The 23,439-nt window shown below is 38.7% G+C and overlaps 1 protein-coding gene across 4 annotated transcripts; it reads right to left on the bottom strand.

Annotated features, from left to right (window-relative positions):
• Window positions 1–325: 325 nt before the first annotated feature.
• LOC118265855 (heterogeneous nuclear ribonucleoprotein K) lies at window positions 326–23,235 on the bottom strand. 4 transcript variants are annotated; one of them, XM_035579104.2, is made up of 11 exons: window positions 23,068–23,235; window positions 10,592–10,689; window positions 9,951–10,007; window positions 9,055–9,098; window positions 8,495–8,570; window positions 8,179–8,292; window positions 2,954–3,082; window positions 2,285–2,749; window positions 1,990–2,159; window positions 1,532–1,632; window positions 727–875 (listed from the first exon to the last, which is right to left on the bottom strand). In XM_035579104.2, the coding sequence occupies exons 2-10, from the start codon at window positions 10,682–10,684 to the stop codon at window positions 1,581–1,583; spliced, it is 1,200 nt and encodes a 399-aa protein (XP_035434997.2). In that variant the 5' UTR covers window positions 10,685–10,689; window positions 23,068–23,235; the 3' UTR covers window positions 727–875; window positions 1,532–1,580. The 4 variants fall into 4 exon arrangements, with proteins under 4 accessions (XP_035435000.2, XP_035434997.2, XP_035434998.2 ...); XM_035579105.2 differs by lacking the exon at window positions 23,068–23,235 and adding an exon at window positions 15,313–15,519; XM_035579106.2 differs by lacking the exon at window positions 23,068–23,235 and adding an exon at window positions 10,877–11,052.
• Window positions 23,236–23,439: the final 204 nt, after the last annotated feature.

Raw genomic sequence — 23,439 nt, 5'->3', positions numbered from 1 at the left:
GCTTCCATCATTATCACATTAGATTCTCCAGCTAGTCCGCTGGAGATAATCCATAACCAGCCTCTTTCGTGGCGCTTCAAGATGTTCACTCCCCCAAAGCATTCCACATCCTACATGTAAATCATGTTGAACCAGTTTTAACTAAGTGCGTCATTAACTATTATAATTATTCAAGTCAATTTTGGAATTGGTTAATGTTCCTGTTTTGTTTTAATCTTGTCAAATTATCTAATGATAGACAGAGACAATCTCGTGAAGCTATGATTGGGTATAACTTTAACAGAGTAAGTAAATTACTTCAGGGTTACTAAATAAGAAAATCAAATAAAATGAAATCACAAAATAAACTATTTATTTGCCATTTCTATTTCTATCACTTAAAAATACATCGATGTAACAAATAAATTGGTAAATCCATTGACACAATCTCAGTTTATTAAACTCTTTTAACAATATTATTTTATTAATAATGATAAATGCATTCTTAAATAGCTAAAACCCGACCAGAGAAATATTTATATTATAACATATTACACTACATTGCAATTGTATAGTTTATTGCAAGAAATTTAAGATACAATATATATCATTCTATTTTCATGAACATATTCGAAATCATGAAACAGCAAATAAGATCAAAGTAATTACGTAATAAATTCATTCGCGAATTATTTTCCTGGTAAGGCTTTGTCACTATGTACAGATTTATATAATATAATGTGAGCCTCGCAATACAAACTGTATAAAATTAATGACGTGATCTGAGGTGACTAAAGTAAAGCTTCAATTATGTGATTGATTACACACTTGACGATCGCGGCCGCAATCAGAAGTTTCCGCGACCACCACCGAGATTCGGGTTACTCTCGTGCACACTGTAAGAATAAAGCAAATGTTAGTTGAAATAATTAAACCATATATATAGAAGTAATATTGCCTATGGGGACTAAAATATGCAAAATTAGTATGAAAGGAAAACACTCATCATCTCTATTAGTCCCATTACTTTTGAAAGTTTAAGTTGTTGTATTTTACAGAAACAAAGTTACAGTTAGTACCAATGGTTCAAATCGAAATGAAGGATTTCTAAAAGACTACAACTGTTGATGTTTTTATACAAATACACATAAAAGCACACAAGAAAATAGACAATGTTAGTATTACAGAGTACAGGAGCAACACAGAAGATTATCTTGATCCGAAGGGTGAGCCGTACTTTGTAGGGAGATTAGTGATTTCTTGTTACCCAAATCAAAACAACAAAATCACTAGTCTTCCAAACAACGTGTGGCCTGTGGCTGAAGCCCATTAGTTGATGAACCTAGAAATGTTAATCACCAAAGAAGTTAGTCACAATGAGATATTAAATGAGTTAGAAACATACAGCTGTGATGAGTGATATTTCAAAAGTGAATACTTAAATCTAAAATAGAGGATAAGAATGTAAAGGTATTACAGGAATGGTAGGTACATTATGTGAACACTCTCGAAATGTCTACGCTCCCGCTACTAACAAGTGTGTGCACTTTACCTGAGCGTCACAACATCCACGTCACACAGTCAAATCCGTTCAACAATTTCTACTTAATCTTAGTTTGGTTTGGTGCCAACTCAGGGAACTCTTCAAACATTCTATCGTCAAAACAATATTGTGTTAGTAATAATATTGAACTTATAGTAAATGCTTGCTTCAGCCAAATTAAATGTTAACAGCACATCAGCTCGTTTCGCAATATTAGCAATGATACAGTATGGCAGATAGATAGTTATTGGAATTAATGCCGACATGCTTGTCAATCAACTGATATATGACACACAATATTGAGAAAACATGATGAAATGTTGGGCTTGTACTAAAATTGCAAAATATTAATGTTAATTCATCTTGTAATCTCAGTGATCAAGAAGTCGATTCAGTCGGTTGTGTTCACTGAAGTACAGACATGAAGGGAGGGGACGGCGAGGGATGTAGACAGGGCAGTCACTGACCTCTGTTGCAGCAGGTACTGTGCCATCTGTATGCGCTGCGGCGTGCCCGTGATGGTGATGATGCGGTCGCTGGAGCCGGGCAGTGGCTCCGCGATCTCGATGCCCGCGCCGCTCTCCGCGCGGATCTTACGTATGCGCGAGCCAGCCTTGCCTATTATCGCGCCAGCCAACTGGAACGGAAATCAATCTATCACATTTTGTGTTCGACCCACTTATAATGTACTACATAATGTTATACATAAATCGTCAAGTTTATAGATATAGTGAAATGAAGTATTAAAAGTGTGATACTTACATCTTTGGGAATAGTGACTTGTGTGGTGGTGTCTTGTTGGCTGCCGCCGTTGTTGCTGAAGTTGGCGGAGACTCCGCCCCCGCGGCCGCCGCCGAAGTTTCCTCCCCCGAAGCCGCCGCCACCTCCACTGCTGCCCCCACCGCCGCCGCCGCCGCCACCGAAGGCGCCGCGCGGTGGCCCACTGAAGCTGGCTCTAGGTCCGGGTCCACCAAAATCGTTGAATGCAGCTCTAGGTCCGCCAGGAGGTCCATTGCGACCTAGTGGTGGTCCTCGTGGCGCTGGCCCCCGGCCTGCGGGTCCCATGGGGGGCATGCCGCGCGGGGGCCCCCGAGGGGGACCGCGAGGCCCTCCACGGGGCCCGCCACCACCTCCTCCCTGTCCGCTACCGAAACCTCCGTATTCATCCGCGTAGAAGTCATCGTAATTGTGAGGGTCGTAATTTTGTACGGCACCTTTGACGGGGACCTGCAATTTTATACTCAACATAAAATATCGAAGATGACACTCATTATTTCTAACCACAAACCGCGATAATTATACGCGATATAATTATAAGTTATGATTACCAGACAGACAAAAAAATTAGGTCGTCGTACAAAACAAATATTTCTAGAGGCTTATTGATTTTGACAGCAATCACTGTATAATAATTAAAAAGTCAATATCCACCTGTCTAATGAGGTCGAGCACCTCCTTGATCCCGGCGGCGACAGCTTCAGGTTTGCCCACCAGCTGCACCACTCGCTCCGTGCTCTGGGGCGCGGGGTTCGAGAATATCTTTAGACGAGCTCCGGTTTTCTGTAAACGACGCACACTTCGTCAACAAATTTTGTTTAAACCGAACGTATTACTATAATAAACACTTTTCAACATTAAACTAAAATACAACCAACAACTTTAATTAAAAGGATTTTGTTTAGTATTTGTTTAAGGTATGAGTCGCCAAACTCGCCCGGTCAATTGGTTATAAATTAATGGTAACCTAATTTCAAGCGAAGCTAATCCAACGCCCTAATTCCAAAACAAATTACATAACGCAGACAGTTAAGTTCGGTTGTTTACGGCAATCTGTCGCGACATAGTCGGGGTGTTGTGGAGTGGCATGAGAAATCGATGTGTGATCAATTACCGATATTAGATAAGGTGAGGTACGCGCGGTGCGTGGTCCGGCACCAGTGTGGTGCCGGTGACGTTTGACAGACGGCGCGCGGGGCGCACGCGCGGCACCATCGACCCGCGCACGTGGCCGCCGCGCGCCCCCGCGCCCCCGCCGCGCCCCCACGCACAAACAACCGTCCGACCTCGCCGGAACCCGCCCTCCGCACATGCGAGCCACGCACACCGACGCACCGCCTACTACGGACCATCGTTACTCAATACTGACGCGCCTCAATTCAACCAACTCACTTCACACTTGTTTCAAATCAAACACTACACTGCGTCTTTGTTCGTTCAATATTTATTTTAACTCGATATATTTTTTTTAAATTATATCACTTGAATTAATTTATAAAACGGCGCACGATCCAAGTCGCACTCGCGTTATATATTACGCGGTGTAGCGCCAAGAGCGGGTGGAGCGAGCATCCCTCGAGGGTGGTCGGGCGCGGACTGAGCAGGCGAGTGGCGGCGAGTGGCGGCGCGTGCAACACCTGCCCGACTCCCCTCCATGCACTTGTGGGGCTCCGAGGAAAGCTCACACGCGCCACGCCTACCGCATGCCACTACCGAGTAATGGGCACAGAAACCCCACTCCAAACAACATACAACAACTTAATTTATCAAAGTTCACGATTTTACTCCAGTATTTGGTACGATTGTTTGTGGTTGGCATCTCTGAATTACATTCAAAATTGACTTTTGGTTCGAAATATGAAAGGCTTCGCGTATGAAATTCAAGTAAACTTGTTCATTTCAACATTCATCACAAAGTAAAGCATTTCTGATCCTTGTCACGAGCGGGAGTCCGAGCCGTCATTCAGTATGAAAAGGATCCGTTAGCGAGACGTCCGCGACATAATTTATCAGTATACTGTGAGCTTATATCCCGTGCGGGGACTGCTACAACTATAACACATACACCCGCTCCGTGACCAGAGTCTCAAACTTTTACTGAAGCAGTAACAACGTAAAGTTGACTATAAATCATAAACATGCCAGGCTAATATTTCACCATACTGTACTCTACCTACAATCAATCACAAACTTCGCGCGTCTAACCATAAAAGCTGCAAATATTTGAACACAATTTGTCTTGATCAAAATCGAAGTTGCTTTTGCAGCGAAGTTAAACCGCTATTCGTTAGGTAAGGAGAAGGAAGCTAACTTCGCTCCAACGTCTAAGAAAATTGATAGCATTTAGGGGATACTGGGATACTATGTAGCAAACTAGGTTAACTGCTTTACAATGTAGATAAATTAAAACAAACGTCAAAAAGAAATCGATGACGGTAATAGGATTCTACATGAATATGGTGCTGAGATATTTCCCTCGGGAATTAGCTATTTTGACTGAGATAGTTGTAAACATATTTAAATTGGACGTATTAGACAATTCCGATTGAAATATGTCAAGTATTATTGTTAAATAATATAACTAAAAATAAGGTAATTTAAAAAACTAAAAAACCCGACTGCGTTTCTTCATAATATGAAAATGAAAAAACCCTAAAACAAGAAAGTCATCGTAAAATTGAAGCAGTCGGGACCCATTCTAAATATGAAGATTTAGTGAGAGTGTTTTCTAGAATGGGTCCCGACTGCTTCAATTTTACGATGACTTTCTTGTTTTAGGGTTTTTTCATTTTCATATTATGAAGAAACGCAGTCGGGTTTTTTAGTTTTTTAAATTACCTTATTTTATTTTATTTTCTTTTAGTTTTATTATTTTAATATTTTGGTTATTATAGGTATCTAGTGGCACTCTCACGGTAAAAATGAATCAAACGGAAGCTGAAATCCATCGAGTCGTTTAGGCTAGAGATTGAGCAATATTCGAATTTGGCGCCAAAAATCCGCCATTTTATTTTTTTATTATTTTGATATATCCAGTGTCACTCTCACAGTAAATACGAATCTAACGACACCTCTCAAGCTGAAATCCATCAAGTCGTTCAGGCTAGAGAGTGAGCAATATTCGAATTTGGCGCCAAAAATCCGCCATTTTGTTTTTTTTACTATTTTGATATATCCAGTGTCACTCTCACAGGAAAAACGAATCCAACGACACCTCTCAAGCCAAAATCCATCAAGCCGTTTAGGCTGTAGAGCGTGCCAAACAATTATACATACATACATACATACATACATACATACATACATACCTACATACATACATACATACATACTCTCGAAAAACATAACCCTCCTTCTGGCGCAGTCGGGTAAAAAGCTATTAGACATTTTACAGTACCCCATTTTTCGATCAGCATCTTCAAATCTGGTTATCTTATAATACTCACAAGATTGTATTTTTTAATTTCGTCCTGGCATATTTTTCTCTGTACAAATTCAAAACACGGAGCAACAACCCTCTATTGAGCACTTGTGGTATTGATCCATGCGCTGAAATTATACCTGTTGCTTATGTTGCCACTTTGTTGCGTCATAGCATTCCTATAGGTAGGTGAACCATCCTCATTACTAAAATAAAGGTTACTCCAAAAGTAAATACGATGACAAAAGATAATTTTATGTGAAACAAAGAAGCCCTACGCGGTCCGGTGTGGTTCGATCGGAAACGGAAGCGGCTAGCTCGCGTGCTGCCGTAATTGTCGGGGACACCGCAGGCCGGTGTCGCCCGCGCCTAATTACACCGACGACATATGCACGCCGCGCGCCGGCTGCTATCTGTTACTCGTCTAACTGTAATACAATTGTACAACACCTGAAAGCTACCACCATACTCTGCCCTCTGCCTATTTCAACCCTCAATTACAGCGCCTTAATTGTAGTCTTTGTTGTGGGAACATTTGAACATATCCGCTGCAACGTTTTATGGTATATCGAGGATGTGAAGGAGGTTCACAAAAAGTTTCCTGCGTCACGTGCGCGTAGCTCCGGTAACCCAACGCCGGCGCCGCGCGCTTCCGACGGATGAAACCCTACATGTGATATTACCCTTCGGCTAGTTCACAGCTCTACGTGAACTCAACTGTGATTTCATCACAAGTAGCACGATCTCAACAAAACGTTTTGTTTCCACTTCAAAGTTTGATGAGAAGCCAGACGTTCCAATGTTTATGTAACCGAGAAATTACACGGGACCTGAACAAATGTAAGTCTGTTCGTAGCTAGGATCGGAAACTTCAATGGGGAACGTTTAAATTGTAATAAATCCATCTTCACCTTGTTGCGTTAAAGTGAGAGGTTGTACGAAGTTTACCTGCGTGATACAAAGATAGGAGCGGCGGATGCGGCACCATATGTTCCAAATTTCTATTTATGTAAGGAAAGAGGAATCCGAGGGGCGAGGAGCATTGTGCAAGTAGGTAAGCTGGGTGAAGCCCAGGTGCGCGCGAGCTTTTTGTGAGGCCTTCCGGCGGCTGCGCGCGCACCTGCCGCGGCACCGCGCCGCCAGCTGCCGCCCGCGCACGCGCCGCCGCGACGACAACACTTTAAGAAAACTGCTGCCCTAGGTACACTTGATATAGTCAGGTCGGTAAACTCTTATTAATACTAGCAATAGCGCATGTCGGTTCACTTGCGCTTTGAATAGCGCTAATAATAAAAGCCCTTTGCAAAAATACAATGTACCTTTTGTCATGCTGAAGACATTCAACTACTTTTTATGTAGACCGAATTTCCTTTGGATTACGTTTATTCTTTGTGTGATAAAGAATTATGTGTCTAGTTAAATTGAGGCCGAAACGTAAACTGAACAAAGGATTTGCGAGAACAGCTGATCGAATGCAAAAAAATAAAAAGGGAGCAAAATGGACTCAGGTAGATCTCGACACGATCAACGTATTAAATTGTTTCCGGAGAACACAGATGTTTAGGTAATATTGTTCGCTGAAAGTAGACCAACTTCTAAAATAAAGCCGAAGTGGCGACGAGACAACGTGCCGCGAGTCCACGATCGGGCACGTCCCTGGCATCAGCCTTCGTTACTCAAATCTCCAGACAAACACCACCTAACAAGCTCGAGTTATGAAATGCAACACCGCTAATAGCTAGATTGCAAAGTTGTCGGCGTCCCGTCCAGACAACGCCGGCACGTACACGTTTATAACTTCCAGCAAAGTTGCCCGAGTGGTAATTGATCCAGCGCGCTGCACTCTCCGTTATGCAGGCGCTTTGCCTTGTTTGTTCGACTTGTAGACGAATTATGACGTCTACTGTCCAAGCTTTTGTCGAGGGTATATTTTAAAGTTTCTTAATTATTTGCAACGTTGTTCGTAATTCAATCTAAAATAGTTGTTGAACAAGGAATCCACGGTTTGTTGCTAACATTATAAATAAATATGTAGAGATAAAGGTCCGGGGATTCGAGGCGGCAGCTGCTTTCGCATCTGCCTTGCTGGCTATGCACCGGCACCACGTGGCATGAATGCCATCGCTGTTCGATAAAAAATCCTTAAGTATAACTGCACCTTCGCCTGGCAGATGACTGCTAACAAGTCGTAAAAGCTCGTTGCATCTGCCACCTCAATTACTATTTTAGATAACGGGATCAATTTTATCGAATAAGATAATAGTGATGACAGACATACGAACGGATATCGAAAATCATCGTAAACGCGTGCAAATGCATATGTTAACATAACACGTGGGAGGCGGTAACAAAGTTTATAAACATTTTGCTCTTGTAATGGATCACTGGATAAAGACATTCTTCTTATGACGATGTAAGTATCTGTGACATTTTTGTTATTAAAACAAGTATAACTCACCTCTCGCAGCTCTTTTATCTTGGCCCCTGCTTTGCCGATGACGCAGCCAGCCCGACTTTGGTGTATCAGTAGACGGATGTCTAAATCTTCCACATTGTTCTTCACACCTCCTCCCTAGTTATAAATATCTAAATCAGTACCTCTGTCTTTTTGTATTTCGAAGTTTGCAATTGGTTGATATTATCATGACTCACCTTGTACTTAACAATTGTACAACATAACAAAAAACTCTAGTTTGAAAATATTTCTACGAAATATAGTTTTCCTAACTTGGTATCGCATGCAGAAGTTTAATCACAAATTATGTAATACTCACATCAGCTAAACATGGCAATATTTCTTTTACGATTTCAAGAATGGTGTCGACATCCGGCGCCGTTATCGATAGTACCCTGAAACATAAGCATCGTTAACGCCACCAATTGCGCAGCCACCAATATAAATCACAGCACAATATTAACAACGGTACAGACATATCAACGGTCAGGGAGGTCTGGACTCAAAGTAATCTGAAGCATGATGGCGATGAAACTTATGTCTGTACGTGTCGTACTCAGTAAGTAGCTGCCTTCCAGAGTGGACAGAAGTAAGTCGAGTGAAAGGATCAGTCCTAAGGGAACAGACTTGTAGCGGCTAATGAGCGAGATGCAAGGACACTGAGGTCGTGAAAGTAAGATCAGAAGGCGTCCAGTGCGACTCAGTGCAATCCTGCGGATGTGATGAGGACGGGAGCTCGAAATACGGAGTAAAGCGCCTAACGCCGGGAGCTAATGATTATTTTTTAGATTCCGACTCCTGACTGTTGACGAGTAGAGCATAAGACCTCGACTCGGGCTGTATTAAGATTTGAGAGTACATGTTGGCGATATAGTTTACCGTTCGGGGCCGGGGCAATCTGGGACTGTTATAGAGGCTTTGTACTGCGTGGCGGGGCGGCGGGTGCGGGGCAGCGGCGTCCGGCGGGGCGGGACCGGCAACCAAGACACGCTGTAGCGGCGCGCCCCGCGACTACACTCAGCCCGGAGCTCGCCTTCGACCAAACTCAACTCCACCAGCAGTCGACATAATGGTGGCACATGATTAGGACGAGTTGAACGTGGTCAAAGACGGCGGCATGAGTGTAGCCGCGCGGCGCGTCGCGCTACTAGCCACAGGGGCGTCTCGGGGGCGCTAATGACCTGCAAACTGGCTGCCGGGGGGTTATTCTGTCTATAATAAGTCTACGGACTCGCCGCTGTCGCAAGACTCGATGCCGAGACAAACTATCGAATCTTACTTTCTTCTTCATTCTTATAAGTTCTCTTTGTTATCTACATGACAGACTAGAATAGCGTACATCAATCATAGTTGAAACGTAGTAAATACGGATCTGACAGGTCTTTGTATTACCCATTAGAAGCACAGAGCAGTACAGTTTTTAGATTTTATAAGATTGGTAGACGTACCTGTGGCGAGAAAATTGTTAAAAGTTAATAAATTAACTAAATATAGTAACATTCAGATAGGCATACAATAAAACAAAAATGCGAATATCAACTTAATGGAATCAACATAAAACTTTAAAAATTGGTCTAAGCAACTTTAATCAAATACGTAGTAAATACCTGCTATCGCTTGAAAGCTTACGAAAATACATTAATACTGAACGAAGAACTAGATTAGAGTACATGTACGTACTGGATACTCTGATATTCCAAGCAATTATCGAGACTACTCGTAACATTCCACTACTTACAGTACGTGTAACCGCGGCCGTTATTGTAAATACTGACCTGATTCCTTAGCTTGGAAATATTTGCGCCGCCCTTCCCGATGATCGAGCCGGCCACCTGATGACAGTGGAAACGTTACGGAAATATTCACACATCATAAAATATTCCAGAAAGGCAATTCTATTCTCGAACATGTTTAATCCGAATCACAATTACTTCCAGATTTTATCATTTATAAATGTGGGTGTTGACAGAGTTAGATAATAAAAAAAGTCTACTATACAAATCAGGTCCTATATAACAAGTCCACAAGTGGATATATCGGTCTATAACCTGCCTAGAATGGTAAAACATTTAGCATATTGTACGTAAATACACACACAAATTGACCGAACTGCAACCTTAAAGGCATGAATTGATTTTATACAATTTTAATGATAGCGCCGGTGCGAGAGGGTTGGCTTACAGCAAGCCAACGGTAAATTTGACACGAAATCCTGTTTGGGACCTGAGTATTATACTTTGCTATTCGGTAACTACAAAATTGAATTGTATTTTCATTTTTGCACTTATTTTCAGCGGTGTGAAGGTGTTTTCCTGCTGCCATTGTTCAAGCTGAGTCAATGAAATCTTTGTCGCGTCTTTTGCTAGGCTTCTGTAGCAGGACCATGTTGAAATATAAATAAACACAATTAACTTACCTTGCTCGGTATGAGAAAGGTGACTTCGTCGTCGGTATTGCGTTGCCTTTTCTGCATGGGGCCGCCCTCGTCGCCATACCCATCCCGCTTCATTTTACCTGTACAACAAAACAATTTGATCAACATAAGGGTAATTCAAAGTATCTTTTTTTGGGAACACAACATGTACGATCCATGTTTTTGTTAGTTGATCTCTATGACTGCAGCTGTACGCGTCCGTCGATATTAAAACATGGATACATTTATTTTCCTCTTAATATATTTTTAGGCCGGTTGCGTACCTACCTGAAAAATACGGGTGAGTGTGGGCGGAGCGTATCGAGTATTGTAGCGTTTGTCGGTGGAATTGATAATACGTAGCTTGCGTATCTCTTGTTTGTATTGTCTACAGAATGCTTCTCAAGAATTGTTGTTTGGTATTCAACCTTCCGGTGGAACACTACACTACGCTCGTACACGACAATTTTTGTCTCGAAACTACATTTTCTGAAAACCTATTGAATAACCAAATGGAATTTATGCGAGTAGGTAAGTAACTAGGTACTTAATACGCACTATCGATTTAACTGCATATTGATTGATTTCGCACGGGTAAGAGGTATATGGCGTATATGCTTTTTAAATAGTTATTAATGAAAAATATTTCAATAAAACATTAATGGTGGTATCGTTAATTTTATCTGGTATAAGTAATGTATTTTTAACGGCTGTTTTAATAAAGTAGTAACTTATAAAATAAATGATAAGATCACAAATTATTAACATCGTATAAAACATGAAGGTACTAAAGTTACAATGTATCTAAATAGAAACTAGATTATCTATGTAGTAAAGGGACGCTACGACCGACGCAGCGAAGGCGACGGTAGTCCCACGACTAACGGATGTAGACGTGCCGCGTACCAGACGACCTAAATCCTCCCTGTACCCACAGGGGTACAGGGAGAACAAGAACAGTCTTGAGAATACAATATTTCGAATATGTACCAACTCGATATTTATTTACATATATCGAATAAAATGAAACAGTATGACATAGCCATCCGGACAGAAGCCTAATTTATTCATCCGGAGCTGCAGACTACCTACCGGGTTTACCGGGGCTCTGGTTCGAAAAGCAGCAGTAGGAACGGGGTGGTTTTTAGTCAGTAAAAGTCTGACACTCGCTTTCACCTCGCCCAAGGCGAGAGAAGTCATTGGATGATTTTACCCCTCAAAAAAGCCTAACTTATTTAAATAAGACTCAGTGCTACACCGATAAAAACTGAAGAAAAAATATAATCTGTAATATTTTACCGTAACGGATATAACCTTTGATAATAATAAATATTCAATCTTGTGCGCACATCGACCGAAACACAATTAAATCTGCACAATTGATAAGGTTTCAGATAACACGAACCATTCATTCACAGAAAAACGTGAAGAAATTTTCTTGAAAAAACCTCAACTTTAGGTACTATAGCTTTTGCCCGCGACTTCGTTCGCGTGGAATAGTGACTTCCGGCAAATTTTTGGTTTTAACCACATAGTTCCCGATCTCGCGGGATCTCTTCAAAAATGAGATGTGGAAGATATTCCAGGGAACTCTTCAAAAATCAACATAATGAGCTCTGCGTTTGAATTTAATAGATGTATACTCACTTAGGGCATTGAAAAAATAGTTTAAAAACGGACTTAAACTAACTTAAAACTAAAGAAAGCTACGAATTACGAATTTATAACAATTAAAAAAGAAACTATATTACAACATATCCTCTATGCTATAATAACCAAGCTTAAACTAAATAATTTAAAAGAAACGACTTAAATCTAATCTAATTAAAAAAAAAATTAGACTTACAATTTTATTAAAAAAACTAACTACAGTAACTACTAATAATCGATATCAAACTAAACCTACGTTAAATAGTTTAACCAAAAAACCAGGAAAACCCAACAAATAAACTTATTAATTGACAAATACAACGAAACCAATTTAGAATATACGAAACAGCAGGACCACTACAGACAAATAATCATACGACTGATAATACACTTTTTCTACGATAGTACCGAAGCGCTCGGCCGATACCCAACCAAATGAATGTAACGAAACCATAGCGCGATCTATTTCGATCCCAACGCCATCTATCGAGGATAAAGACAACTTGGATTATTTATTTATACTCCGTTCGGGCATTTTCTTTGTACTAAAAGTTTAATTATATTGATATTATTTTTTTCATACCTTTTTACTATTTATTTACTTTTTTCCATGAATTAAAACAATAACATGAACCGAAGTCGTGTAACGATCGACATAGAATTATCTATACTCCGTTAGAGCATTTTCTTTGTACTAAATGTTTTATTATATTGATATTATTTTTTTCATACCTTTTTACTATTTATTTACTTTTTTTCGATAAATTAAAACAATAACATGAACCGAAGTCGTGTAACGATCGACATAGAATTATTTATAAATAATTTATTTCTTATTTTTATTTTTTGATTTTTGAAATAAAAATATATCTATGTCCTTTCTAAGGTTCTAAACTATATCTGTACCAAATTTCAACCAAATCCGTCAAATAGTTGCGGAGATTTATGGTATAAGCATAGAATGTTCGACGTGATTCTTTAATTTGACATAACTTTTTTATTTATGAACCGATTGACATGAAACAAACACTAAATGTAAATTTAAGCATCCCACAATATATTCGTGAAAACCGCATCCAACTCGGATCAGCCGTTTCTGAGATTAGCGCGCACAGACGAACAGACAAACAGACAAACAGACAAACAGACAAAAAAAAAGTTAATTACATTTTTGGGTTCGACATCGACATAACAATAACCCCTGCTATTTTTTTTATTTTTATTTTCAATGTACAGACAGCACTTTTCTACGATTTTATTATATGTATAGAAGATTAATCACACCTGATTGAGTTAAGTCTCCTAATAAAATTTTACCTCCCAGCTAATAGTTACGTTTCCGTTTTCCGCTTTATGGGGCGTGCTCGAGCGGAAACTATTCGAAGGAGATCAGTGATTTTAATATAATAGGGAACTCCCTATTATTATTATATTAAAAGGTATATATTGACTTGAATTCAGCTCGTAGTTTTACTATTGTTATTTCGCGACTTAAGATTTAAATAGGAATAATTTATTTTATGGTGTCAGGGAATCTTCACAGACTTTATAGGTCAACATAAAGAAGTAGAGATTATTATTGTAAGCTTCAATTTATTTATTTCAGTTTTTAAAAACCGACGAGGTCGTTATCGTCCCGTTAATTTATTTTCGCACCTAAACAAAACATTTTCTTAATTGTTTACGAAATAACGAGCACCTTGGGGCACCGGGAAGTATTAAATACAACAATAAGAGCATTTCATTAGCGAGTAATGCCCGTATTTAAGGATCGAATTTCTCGTAATAAGAAAGGGAATAAATTTTATTTTTGGAGGAGTATTTTTACCCCGCTGCCTGCAGAGAACCCGGTAATCGATATTAAACTGTCTATACTATTCCGTAACCAATGAACTTATGCCATCCATCATGTCATACGTCACACCACAAGTATGTTTCCGAAATATTTTTGTTGGATAAAAAATAAATGTATTTTTGCGAATCTGTAGTATTTGCATTCAGAACAAAATTGTACCCATTAGATAGAAAATATTTATTTTTTGTTCCGATCAAGAAAACAGTTTAGGCATTCTTTATAAAACGCGTAAGCTTGCATCAATCGATTTAATATTGAGGTCTGAGAATTGGGTCCAAGGGTGCAGATGGCACGTTTGGCCCACCGTATGCTAATGTGACCGTCTGCCGGGCAGCAGGTGAACGAGGTCACTGACACCCGCAGGTGGACGCCTACATTCGCAACTCCCGCCGTTCGCGCCACAAAGGGCTGTGCCAACTTATCTTCCATACTACAAACCTAACTTTCTTAATTTCCTGCCATTCCAAGTAAAAGGAACTATGCCCAAGTGTTGACGCTAATTTGCTGTCGAATTAACGTTTGTTTTTCAATTCTAACCAACAAACTCGACTTGAGCGGTATCTCACATTATTATTCGCTAAACAAGATTATAACATAAAACGCAACAACAGTTACATGGTTATAAAAATCAACATGTTATAAATAAATACATCGAAGTATCGCGCAAAATCGCAATAACGTTACATAAAGAAAAGTAATGAAGTGTTTCTGGAATTGGAACCAGGTTAAGGACGATCAAAGTATAAATCGAATGCGTGAATAGAACAAGCGGGAGTGGAGCGGGGCTCGGAGCCCGGCAGGTGTTCGACGCACAAAGACCGACATTCCTAAAGTCCAAAACGCGCAAAAAATATTATAAAACCCGTACAGCCAACCGTCGCTCAAAATGTCACTACCAGCTGTCCCACCTCACCTGTACCATTTCTTTTACCAACCCTCCGTCTTTTTACTTAGGTAATAACCTAATAAACATAATGGATTGTTAAACTCGTCGTTTCCTTTTATAATACTTATTTCTCTTTTAGTACAACGCAAAGTTGACGTAAATGAAACAGGTAAGAACTTTTAGATCCAATAAAACAAACGAGTAGGAATTAAAAGCTCTTGAGAATAAGGAAAATAATAACACAGCCGTAATTGAAATAAATTAAAATAACGTCAATTAAAAAATAAAAACAAAAAAGAAAACACGCAGAAAAGGATACGGCAGCCCACTTACCGAAATGTTTAGCAGGCGACTTGGCGGAGAGGCTTAACTGCTTAGACAAACATGAGCCAAAATCGGAAATATTTTTATTTTCTTATGGAAATTAATCGCGAAACTTAATTTACTATTGAACATTGTAACGAGCGAGGAAAATAAAGAGCGCGTGTGGCTTCATGTGTGTTTGGTCTGCGTCTAGTAGTGAAGACGTTCGCGAGTAGACTGACATCGTTTGTGTTCCGACTCTGGGCTTTAGTAAAGCACCCCCGAGACGCCGGGGCGCCGGAGGTGCACATGCGCGCCACCCGCCGCCCCGTCAATAACACCCTACCTCTCATTGTGCCCCGGAAACGACGACTTAACGAGTCACGCCGCAAGACGACACCCTGTTCTATGTCTAAGCCTATCTAGATATCCTCAAGCATCTTACTAATTAGTTTACCCGTATCAAAACAATCGCGTAGACGCGATTTATGCAATGACGCGATTTATGCAATTATCTTTTGAGCAGCTTTCATACATTTCAGTCACAAATATTTACATTTTAATTACTTACTAGATTTTTATAATTAAGCATAGTATTTTGAGATCATCGATTGTTATGAAAAATTTGAGGAGACCCAAACAAAAACCAAGTACAAATGTTTCATTACATTACAAGCTAATTTGTGGATAGTGCGTAGACTAATTTTTTGTTAGGTAGCGTGGTTATCGATGTGATGAGAGAACGATCTACATAATAAAGATCCGAGGTGGCAACTCGTGCATGCAACACTGTCGTTACGAGCTACTAATGTTTGTCCACCTACGACTTCACTTAACAAATTGACCGCAATTGATGGAAGTTAAATTCGATGAACACGACAATAATAACGTTAAAATGGTTAAATGGCTTTTGAGTTGCAACTTAATCAGTAAATTAATATTTGAACTAAAATGTTATTAATTTGTCTCCCTGAGATAAAAATAAGATGTTATAAAACACGTTAACAGTTGCAGAAGAATATGAAAAAATATAATTATGAAATGTAGACATAGATAACATGTATACATATAATATTTTATGGTTCCTATTATCTGAATATGACAAAACTCATGTTCCTAATGATAGTGGGACAGTAATTTACTTCTACTGTGGACAGAAGATCAATCAGACCATCCAAATATTCGTGCGATCGAAGCCCCGATATGTATGTTTGTACTACATTTCATATTATGTATGTGTATGCATACCTACATTTAATGTTTGTAGTTATATGTCAATAGCTAATAGCCTACCGATGAGCCACGTCGAAGACAATCGTTGCCTAGGCGACTTATTGACAACAAAAATGCGCACTATATTAATTTTCCACCTAGAATAGTATATTATATAATTACGAATATTATGCCTAGGTGGTATTTACTACTATTGGATAATTATAACTACTTTGTTAGTTAATCAGGTCACTAAAAATATTCTGGACTCTTCCCTAATCAGGAAAAATAAGGACTCTTTGGAATCGTTTTAGAATTGGAACTGACGGATTGTAACTCGCTCGTTAACCAACAGATGAGAACCAATATTAAGATAAGACATATGACTATCCAGTTTAATACATGCAAAAATAAAGTTGGCCTTGGTACTAAAATTATATCATGTACTTTGTTTTATTATTTTACAATTGCAAGTCTTCGTCTAGAAAAAATGTAGGTAATCGCCGCCGTTTGATTAAATATTAACATGAGATACGGCATTTGTTTCGAAGGTGAACTATAGATCTAATCGTGAGAACTGACAACTGCTAGGAAAATCGAGGTGCGGTACTGACCTAATTGTAAGTCAACTGTCTTCCAGTGTCATTATTTGAAACGTGTAATTGTAGTAAGGTTTAGGGGGGTAGAAGTGAGGTCTGTAATTTACTAGACACAAGTCGCTAAAATATTCAGCGACAATGGGAACCTGCCAGGCGCCACCGTCCACCTCGCCTGGCCTGAGAGTGGACACGTGATGTTTCAAGGCTTACACCACCGCCACCCATATCATTACTTCCCTCCTACTAAAGAGAATATGCAGGTGTCTTTGAGGCCACTTCTTTATAATTCAAATCGCCGTAATTACAAGCCTCGATGTTGCTTGTGCATTTTAAAGTAGAAAATGCACGATGTAAAACTGTCTGATTGAAACTGTTTCAAAGGAAAATTTCTTGGGCCATGAATTTTTAATACAGTAATAGCGCAGGTTATTTTGAAAAATACCTTTTCAATATGCCATTGTATCGGGGGGGACAGAAAGGCAGTATTTACAGTAATCTACTTATATCGACTTATGAAGTTAGTATACGAATGACATAATTCGTAGAATAAATAATACGGTACCTCCGAAATGGTACGAATACTTTTGAGTTAAGAGTGTACTCTTTTCCCGTCCGTCCGTTTCGCCCGTCTCATATATTTTCCTAAACTGATACTTATGTTATAAATTTTGGGGACGTTTAGAAAGCGAGGTCTGCGTAAATGTTCGCAAGGACCTAATCTATTATTGATAGAACCTTTGGCAAAAGCTTTTTGGACAACGGAAAACTCGATTATGGATGTTTTCGTGAAGCACCTTGTTAATTTAGGCAACGCTCAAGGGAACAATTTAATGAAAAAGAAAGAAAAAAATAACTGATATTTTAAACTCTTATCTCTTTTTATTTAAATAGAAATGCTGAAAAATACCTAGTTCTACACTTTATTTGAACTTCGTTTAGTTTTAATTTGCTTTTTGAAGGAAAGAAGAAAGCGATTAATGCTTTCATACTTCATAAACGAAACCATTTTACCCCTTTGAGATTGACGACTAAGATTTAAACTGACAGTAATCAATTATTCATACCGCCACCTCGTGCTCAAATATGTCGCGTAATAAAATCGCTAGGAAACATTTGGCAAAATCATCGTTACATAGTGTTGTACTCAGCATGTCGTGATTGCCACTTCACACAAAGCAATCGCACTTATTTCACGCCCGAGGTCCCACGTTGGGCGCCCGTGTCTGTCGTATCCGCTTTAGTATAATGTCCAACGAACCATGAAAGCATTACAACCTTACTTACGATGTTACCACGCTAATATTCGCTACGTTTAAAGCTCTCTGCGAGATAAATGATCTTATGATCCTACTTGAACACGGACTTGAATTTGGATATTTTGCAATTTCATATAATAAAGAAAAGTTACCCGTAAAACTTGTTTTATTCACCGTTTTCTTTTCTGTGTATATATGTATGTAAAAACGTACTTACAGAATCAGCTGAAAACTTATTATAATCACCTATTAAGCTAGAAAATCAAATTCCACCGAAGTTAATGCGTGCAAGAGTTTGTTATTTAACAAAGTTTGAAGAATGTTCCAAAGCAGCGTATTAAGTTGTTGAGCACATTACCGATTCCTAATTATTAGCGAAAATATTTAAAGAGCGTAGTTGGAGAATGGCTTTTATTTGAAGTAAACGTTTAGGTAATTAGGAGAAAAGGGCAGCGTGGAGGGCTTCGGTTGCCCCTTGTGGCCTTTCAGACAACGGTTATCCATTTCGTTTCCTTGTGGGCCGGTGTGCGTGAATATTTGATGTTTCTATCGATCATAACTTCTTTTCGGCGCTACGAGGTACGGAAGAAGGGCCCGTACAGCAGAAAGTTTTAATAATATTTTCAGACTACTATTTTAGTAAAAAATTTAATGCTTCTCCGTCACATACTACTACTTCACCACTTACTTTCGAAATTATGATTGAGATCCAGGTATTTTGGATAATGATCTGTTATTCATATAGGGTGTTAAAATTGTATTTCCATAATTTATTAAAAATCTGCAATGTCTTTACTCAATTTAGCGGTCAAACGGGTATTATTTATTACATTATTAGAGCTCAATTGTGCCAGAACTGTTTAATCAAGAAGATAAATGTGTTGCAGTCGAGTTGACCCCAAACTGATTACGATGTAATCAATTTTGGCGACAATCAATGTTACAGGGAATATATTATTATAAGACAAAATTCTCCTCTCTGAGTTTCTAACAAAATCAATTCGTTTTATATTGCTGTAACCTACATGTTAGCTAAATAACGGAAAATCTAGTCGCATGTTTTAATAGCATACGTGCGATTGTGTATTTTACAGTTAGATTAATTATTTCTAACATGTCACAGACTGGTACTGACTACCTACAACTGTACACTGAAAGTGCTGTGTTATTCAAGTAATTGAAGTTGCATTATTCTCAAATGTCAACTAAGCTATTTCCAATTACAGATAACAACGTCGCTCCAGTTTTCTTTTCAAATAGATATAAGGCAGTTGCATTTAATATGTAAACTACCATACCCCTTTGAAGCAGTACCCTTTTGGATATTTGCGTGCAAGTCGATAAAGCCAAAGGAATATCGAATGATGCATTTAATGGTGTAATGGGGTTGTCTTCATGACTTATGAAGACGACGTGGTGGTTACGAAGTAAAAATAGTCTAGAATAGTAAGAAAGGTATCGGACGGACGTTTCGTGAGTGTAATTGGAGAGGTTTCGTGGGCGTGCCGCACGCTAGGGCAGCGCAGTCGGGCGGGAGACATCTTATATGTATTTGCCTCTAGTAATTTCCCCGTCGGTCCGTCCTTGTATATTTAAGCGGCGGCGTTGTCCGTGCCGCTCTCATGCATATGTCATGAGCAGTTGCCGCGCGACGGTTTGTTGACGGTCCAACCGCGGGAACCGCGACCACCGGCCCCCAGCCCAGGCCACCGGTCCCACCACCAATAATTATTACGTTCTACTTTCGATTCCGGTGGCTATCGGCGCCACCCTGCCATGGCTCTGTGGTGGCGACGCGACGCCGCCGCGCCACCACGACAAAGGGATGAGGCGACAATTAGATTCCCGTTTTCTCCAATATTGCATGTACGGTCAAATTAAATGGTAGGCACCGTAAAAGCTGTCATAAGTCCGGTGTACGCACGCGAGGCAATAAATAACATGGCTCTATTTAATGTTCTGTCGTGGGCAAACAGCGCGAATAGGTTATTGAATAAAATCATTAAACATTTTTATGTTGTACTTTATGTACTTTCGCCTGAGTCAATTAGTTATCTTCCAAAGATTTTTATACACTGAATTATATTTAGAAGTTGAATGGATACATAACGCCGAGCCCCGGTGGATCCATCGCTTTTCCCGAGATAGATTACTTAGGAGATTTCATAGATGTTTGACTTTGTGATGGATTGCCTCAGCCTCCGCTACGTTTTAGGGGCGGGAGTAAATCAGTCATTAATTAACCACTGCTGTTAGAAAGAGTTACTCTGTATAAAAGCAAAGGAGGCCAATAATTTACGTACAGCTATAAGCGTATATTAACTGCCAGTTTTTATTACGTTTGCATTGCTGAATTAGCACTGACGCATTTGTATAGTTGCGGCCTCCGGAGATAACGTTATCTTAATAAGTACAATATTAGTTTTCAGTTTTTATTTCGTTATGGAAGTGGGTATGACATCAATGGAATAAAATCTGGGAATTTCTCGTTTTATGTATTTAAAACATACGTATTACATAATGAGTTACTGACATCTAGGTATTATTAATATTTTAACTAGCTGTTGCTCACGACAATCGCCACCCTTTAGACTAATTTAGACCTATACTAACTAACTATCCTATATTTTACCTAAATGAAATCAGCCACCAAAAAAACTGATAATTAAAGGAGAATACCCAAAAATGTATAGCCAAAACCCAGAATCGATAAAATAATTTAAATATTGGCCATATTTATTTATATTATAAATAATGCTGAGATTTTTTGGGCTCTTTTTTTTAATAAGAACATCAAAAATAATGATAAATAAATAATAATGAAGTATTCAGTTCAAGACATAGTTTAGATTTAAAAATAAATCAGCACATTTAAAGGAAGCGGCTGAAAGGAGAGGGAATCAAGATCTTTTCCCTCCCGCCGTAGACGCACTAATCGTCAGCGCCGTGAAATGATTCACTGACTAGGGGAGTCAGACGTCCGCTGTTAGGCGAGAGTAGGCGTTAGCGTATTTACACTCGACAGCCTCCCAGGGCCGCTAACGTGGCGGGACCTGCCGCAAACGGGCGGTAGGTCGAAGCCTGCCGGGTGCGGTGAATCCGTGAGGGCAGCCCGGATCACGGCCACAGGCAGTGGAGGAACACCGCGGTGGTTTTAGCCGGTAAGAGTCCGGCATTATTAATGTCAATTTGATTGACTAAATAATTAATTCAATTCTGCATCATGTCTGTTCATAGCATACAGTATGAATCATGCTAACTAAATGATAAGTTACTGTTACATTACTACCTAGTTACTGGTAGCAACTATGCTCACCATACAAGTATAGAATATAGACACATATTTATATTCTATATCTAGGATTCTAAACCTTTCCTTGGTTAAGAACCACTTTTATAACATTTGTTCAGTTGTTAGGGACCACTATTACTAAGTATTGCTGTTTTCATGTGGTGCGTAAGGTCTCCAGAGTCATTCTCATAAAACTAGTGACCTTTTGACTATTATAATTTTGGTATCACAAGACAAACTTCCGTCTTGTGTTATTTTAATTTCCCAAACTATGTGTTATTCTGTCTTCTACGGAGCACTAGAGGTCCACAGACCACCATTTGGGAACCACTGCTCTATATTAAAGGCAAATCTTTATAAAATTGCATTCAGAGGCATTCCATAGTTTTACGCATGAAAGACATCCATACATACTTTACCACATTTTTAAATTAGTAAGGTAGGACAAGGTTCATACTGTTTATATGCATTTAACTAATTACCATTCAATACTTGGAATAATATTAATTTATTACAATTCAAATCTTCATTAAATTATACCTATTGTAATAGAGAAATGACAAATGGAACAATAGATATGTTATATGTTTTTGTTGGTATAGGTAAAAGAACTTTGGAAAGTAATGTTACTTTGATTGTGACGATCAACTTTATGTTAGGGTGATACATTTTTAACTCCTCAATAGTATTTTATGGATATTCTTGAATTTTGAATATCATAGCTGGGTTTAGGATTTAAAAGTTATCTACCTTCATAATCATAATATAAATATGTACATATTTAGTTATACAGTGATTTACAAGTTATTAAATCATGACCATGACCTGGTACATTCTAGATTCAATAAATCAAATGACCTGTTAAATCACCTGTAGATGATGCCATGGTGTCAAATTGCAATAGATTGAAATTCAATGAGCAGGCTGAGCCTTTGTATTGGACTAAATGGTAACCAGGTGTTTTTATAGTACTTACTTACAATGTCCATGAGATAAAACGAATGTAAAAATATTGTTATAATGTTGTGTATAAAAAGTCACATTTACATTTACGTAAGTGGCTGTCTAAGTGATAAATGTATGAAGATTAACGACCATTACGTTTTCAACATCGTAGTAAACATGAGAGTCACTAGAACGTATGTAATAATAGATTTAGATTGGAATAGTTTTGCGGGTTTCGCCGTTATAATCAAGAACATGATTACTAACCCAATTCACAAAGTAAACAATCAATGTAATCATAAATATACACTATTCCAGTAATATTACATCTTTACATTACATACAAATTAACGAAATGTATTAGCAAATATCATTTTAATAATTAATAATAAATTCTATGCCGGTGGCAAAATAAATCGATAACATGACGTGACTGTCGAGAAATTATCATCTTGTTATTACAATTATAAAAATTACGTACCTCACGTGGATGAATTGTAACAATTAATATCTTCTGCACAAATACTTGCACATGAAACGATAGTTTTCTAATTGTTTCGTAATGAATAACCAAATAAATTGTGAAACAGGAAAACCACAAAAAAATGGCGGCAATGGTAAAAAAAAGATGTTTGGTAGATTATTCTCTATGTATTACCATACTACGTTAAATTCTACCATTTTGTAAATCGACATTCATTAAAAATAATGTGGCCAATGGACCCTTCGTTACCTGTATTTAATGTTAAATACGTCCGTTGTAAAATAAATCATTTTATATAATAATAAAATTGATAATTAGAAATATCATCAGGCAACGTAACTCAGTTTTTTTTTATAACACAAAGTGAAC

This window comes from Spodoptera frugiperda, chromosome 7 (assembly GCF_023101765.2).
Source record: "Spodoptera frugiperda isolate SF20-4 chromosome 7, AGI-APGP_CSIRO_Sfru_2.0, whole genome shotgun sequence".
Classification (NCBI taxonomy): domain Eukaryota; kingdom Metazoa; phylum Arthropoda; class Insecta; order Lepidoptera; family Noctuidae; genus Spodoptera; species Spodoptera frugiperda.
Note: the sequence above shows the minus strand (reverse complement) of the source record. Positions and strands in the feature narration are given on the sequence as shown.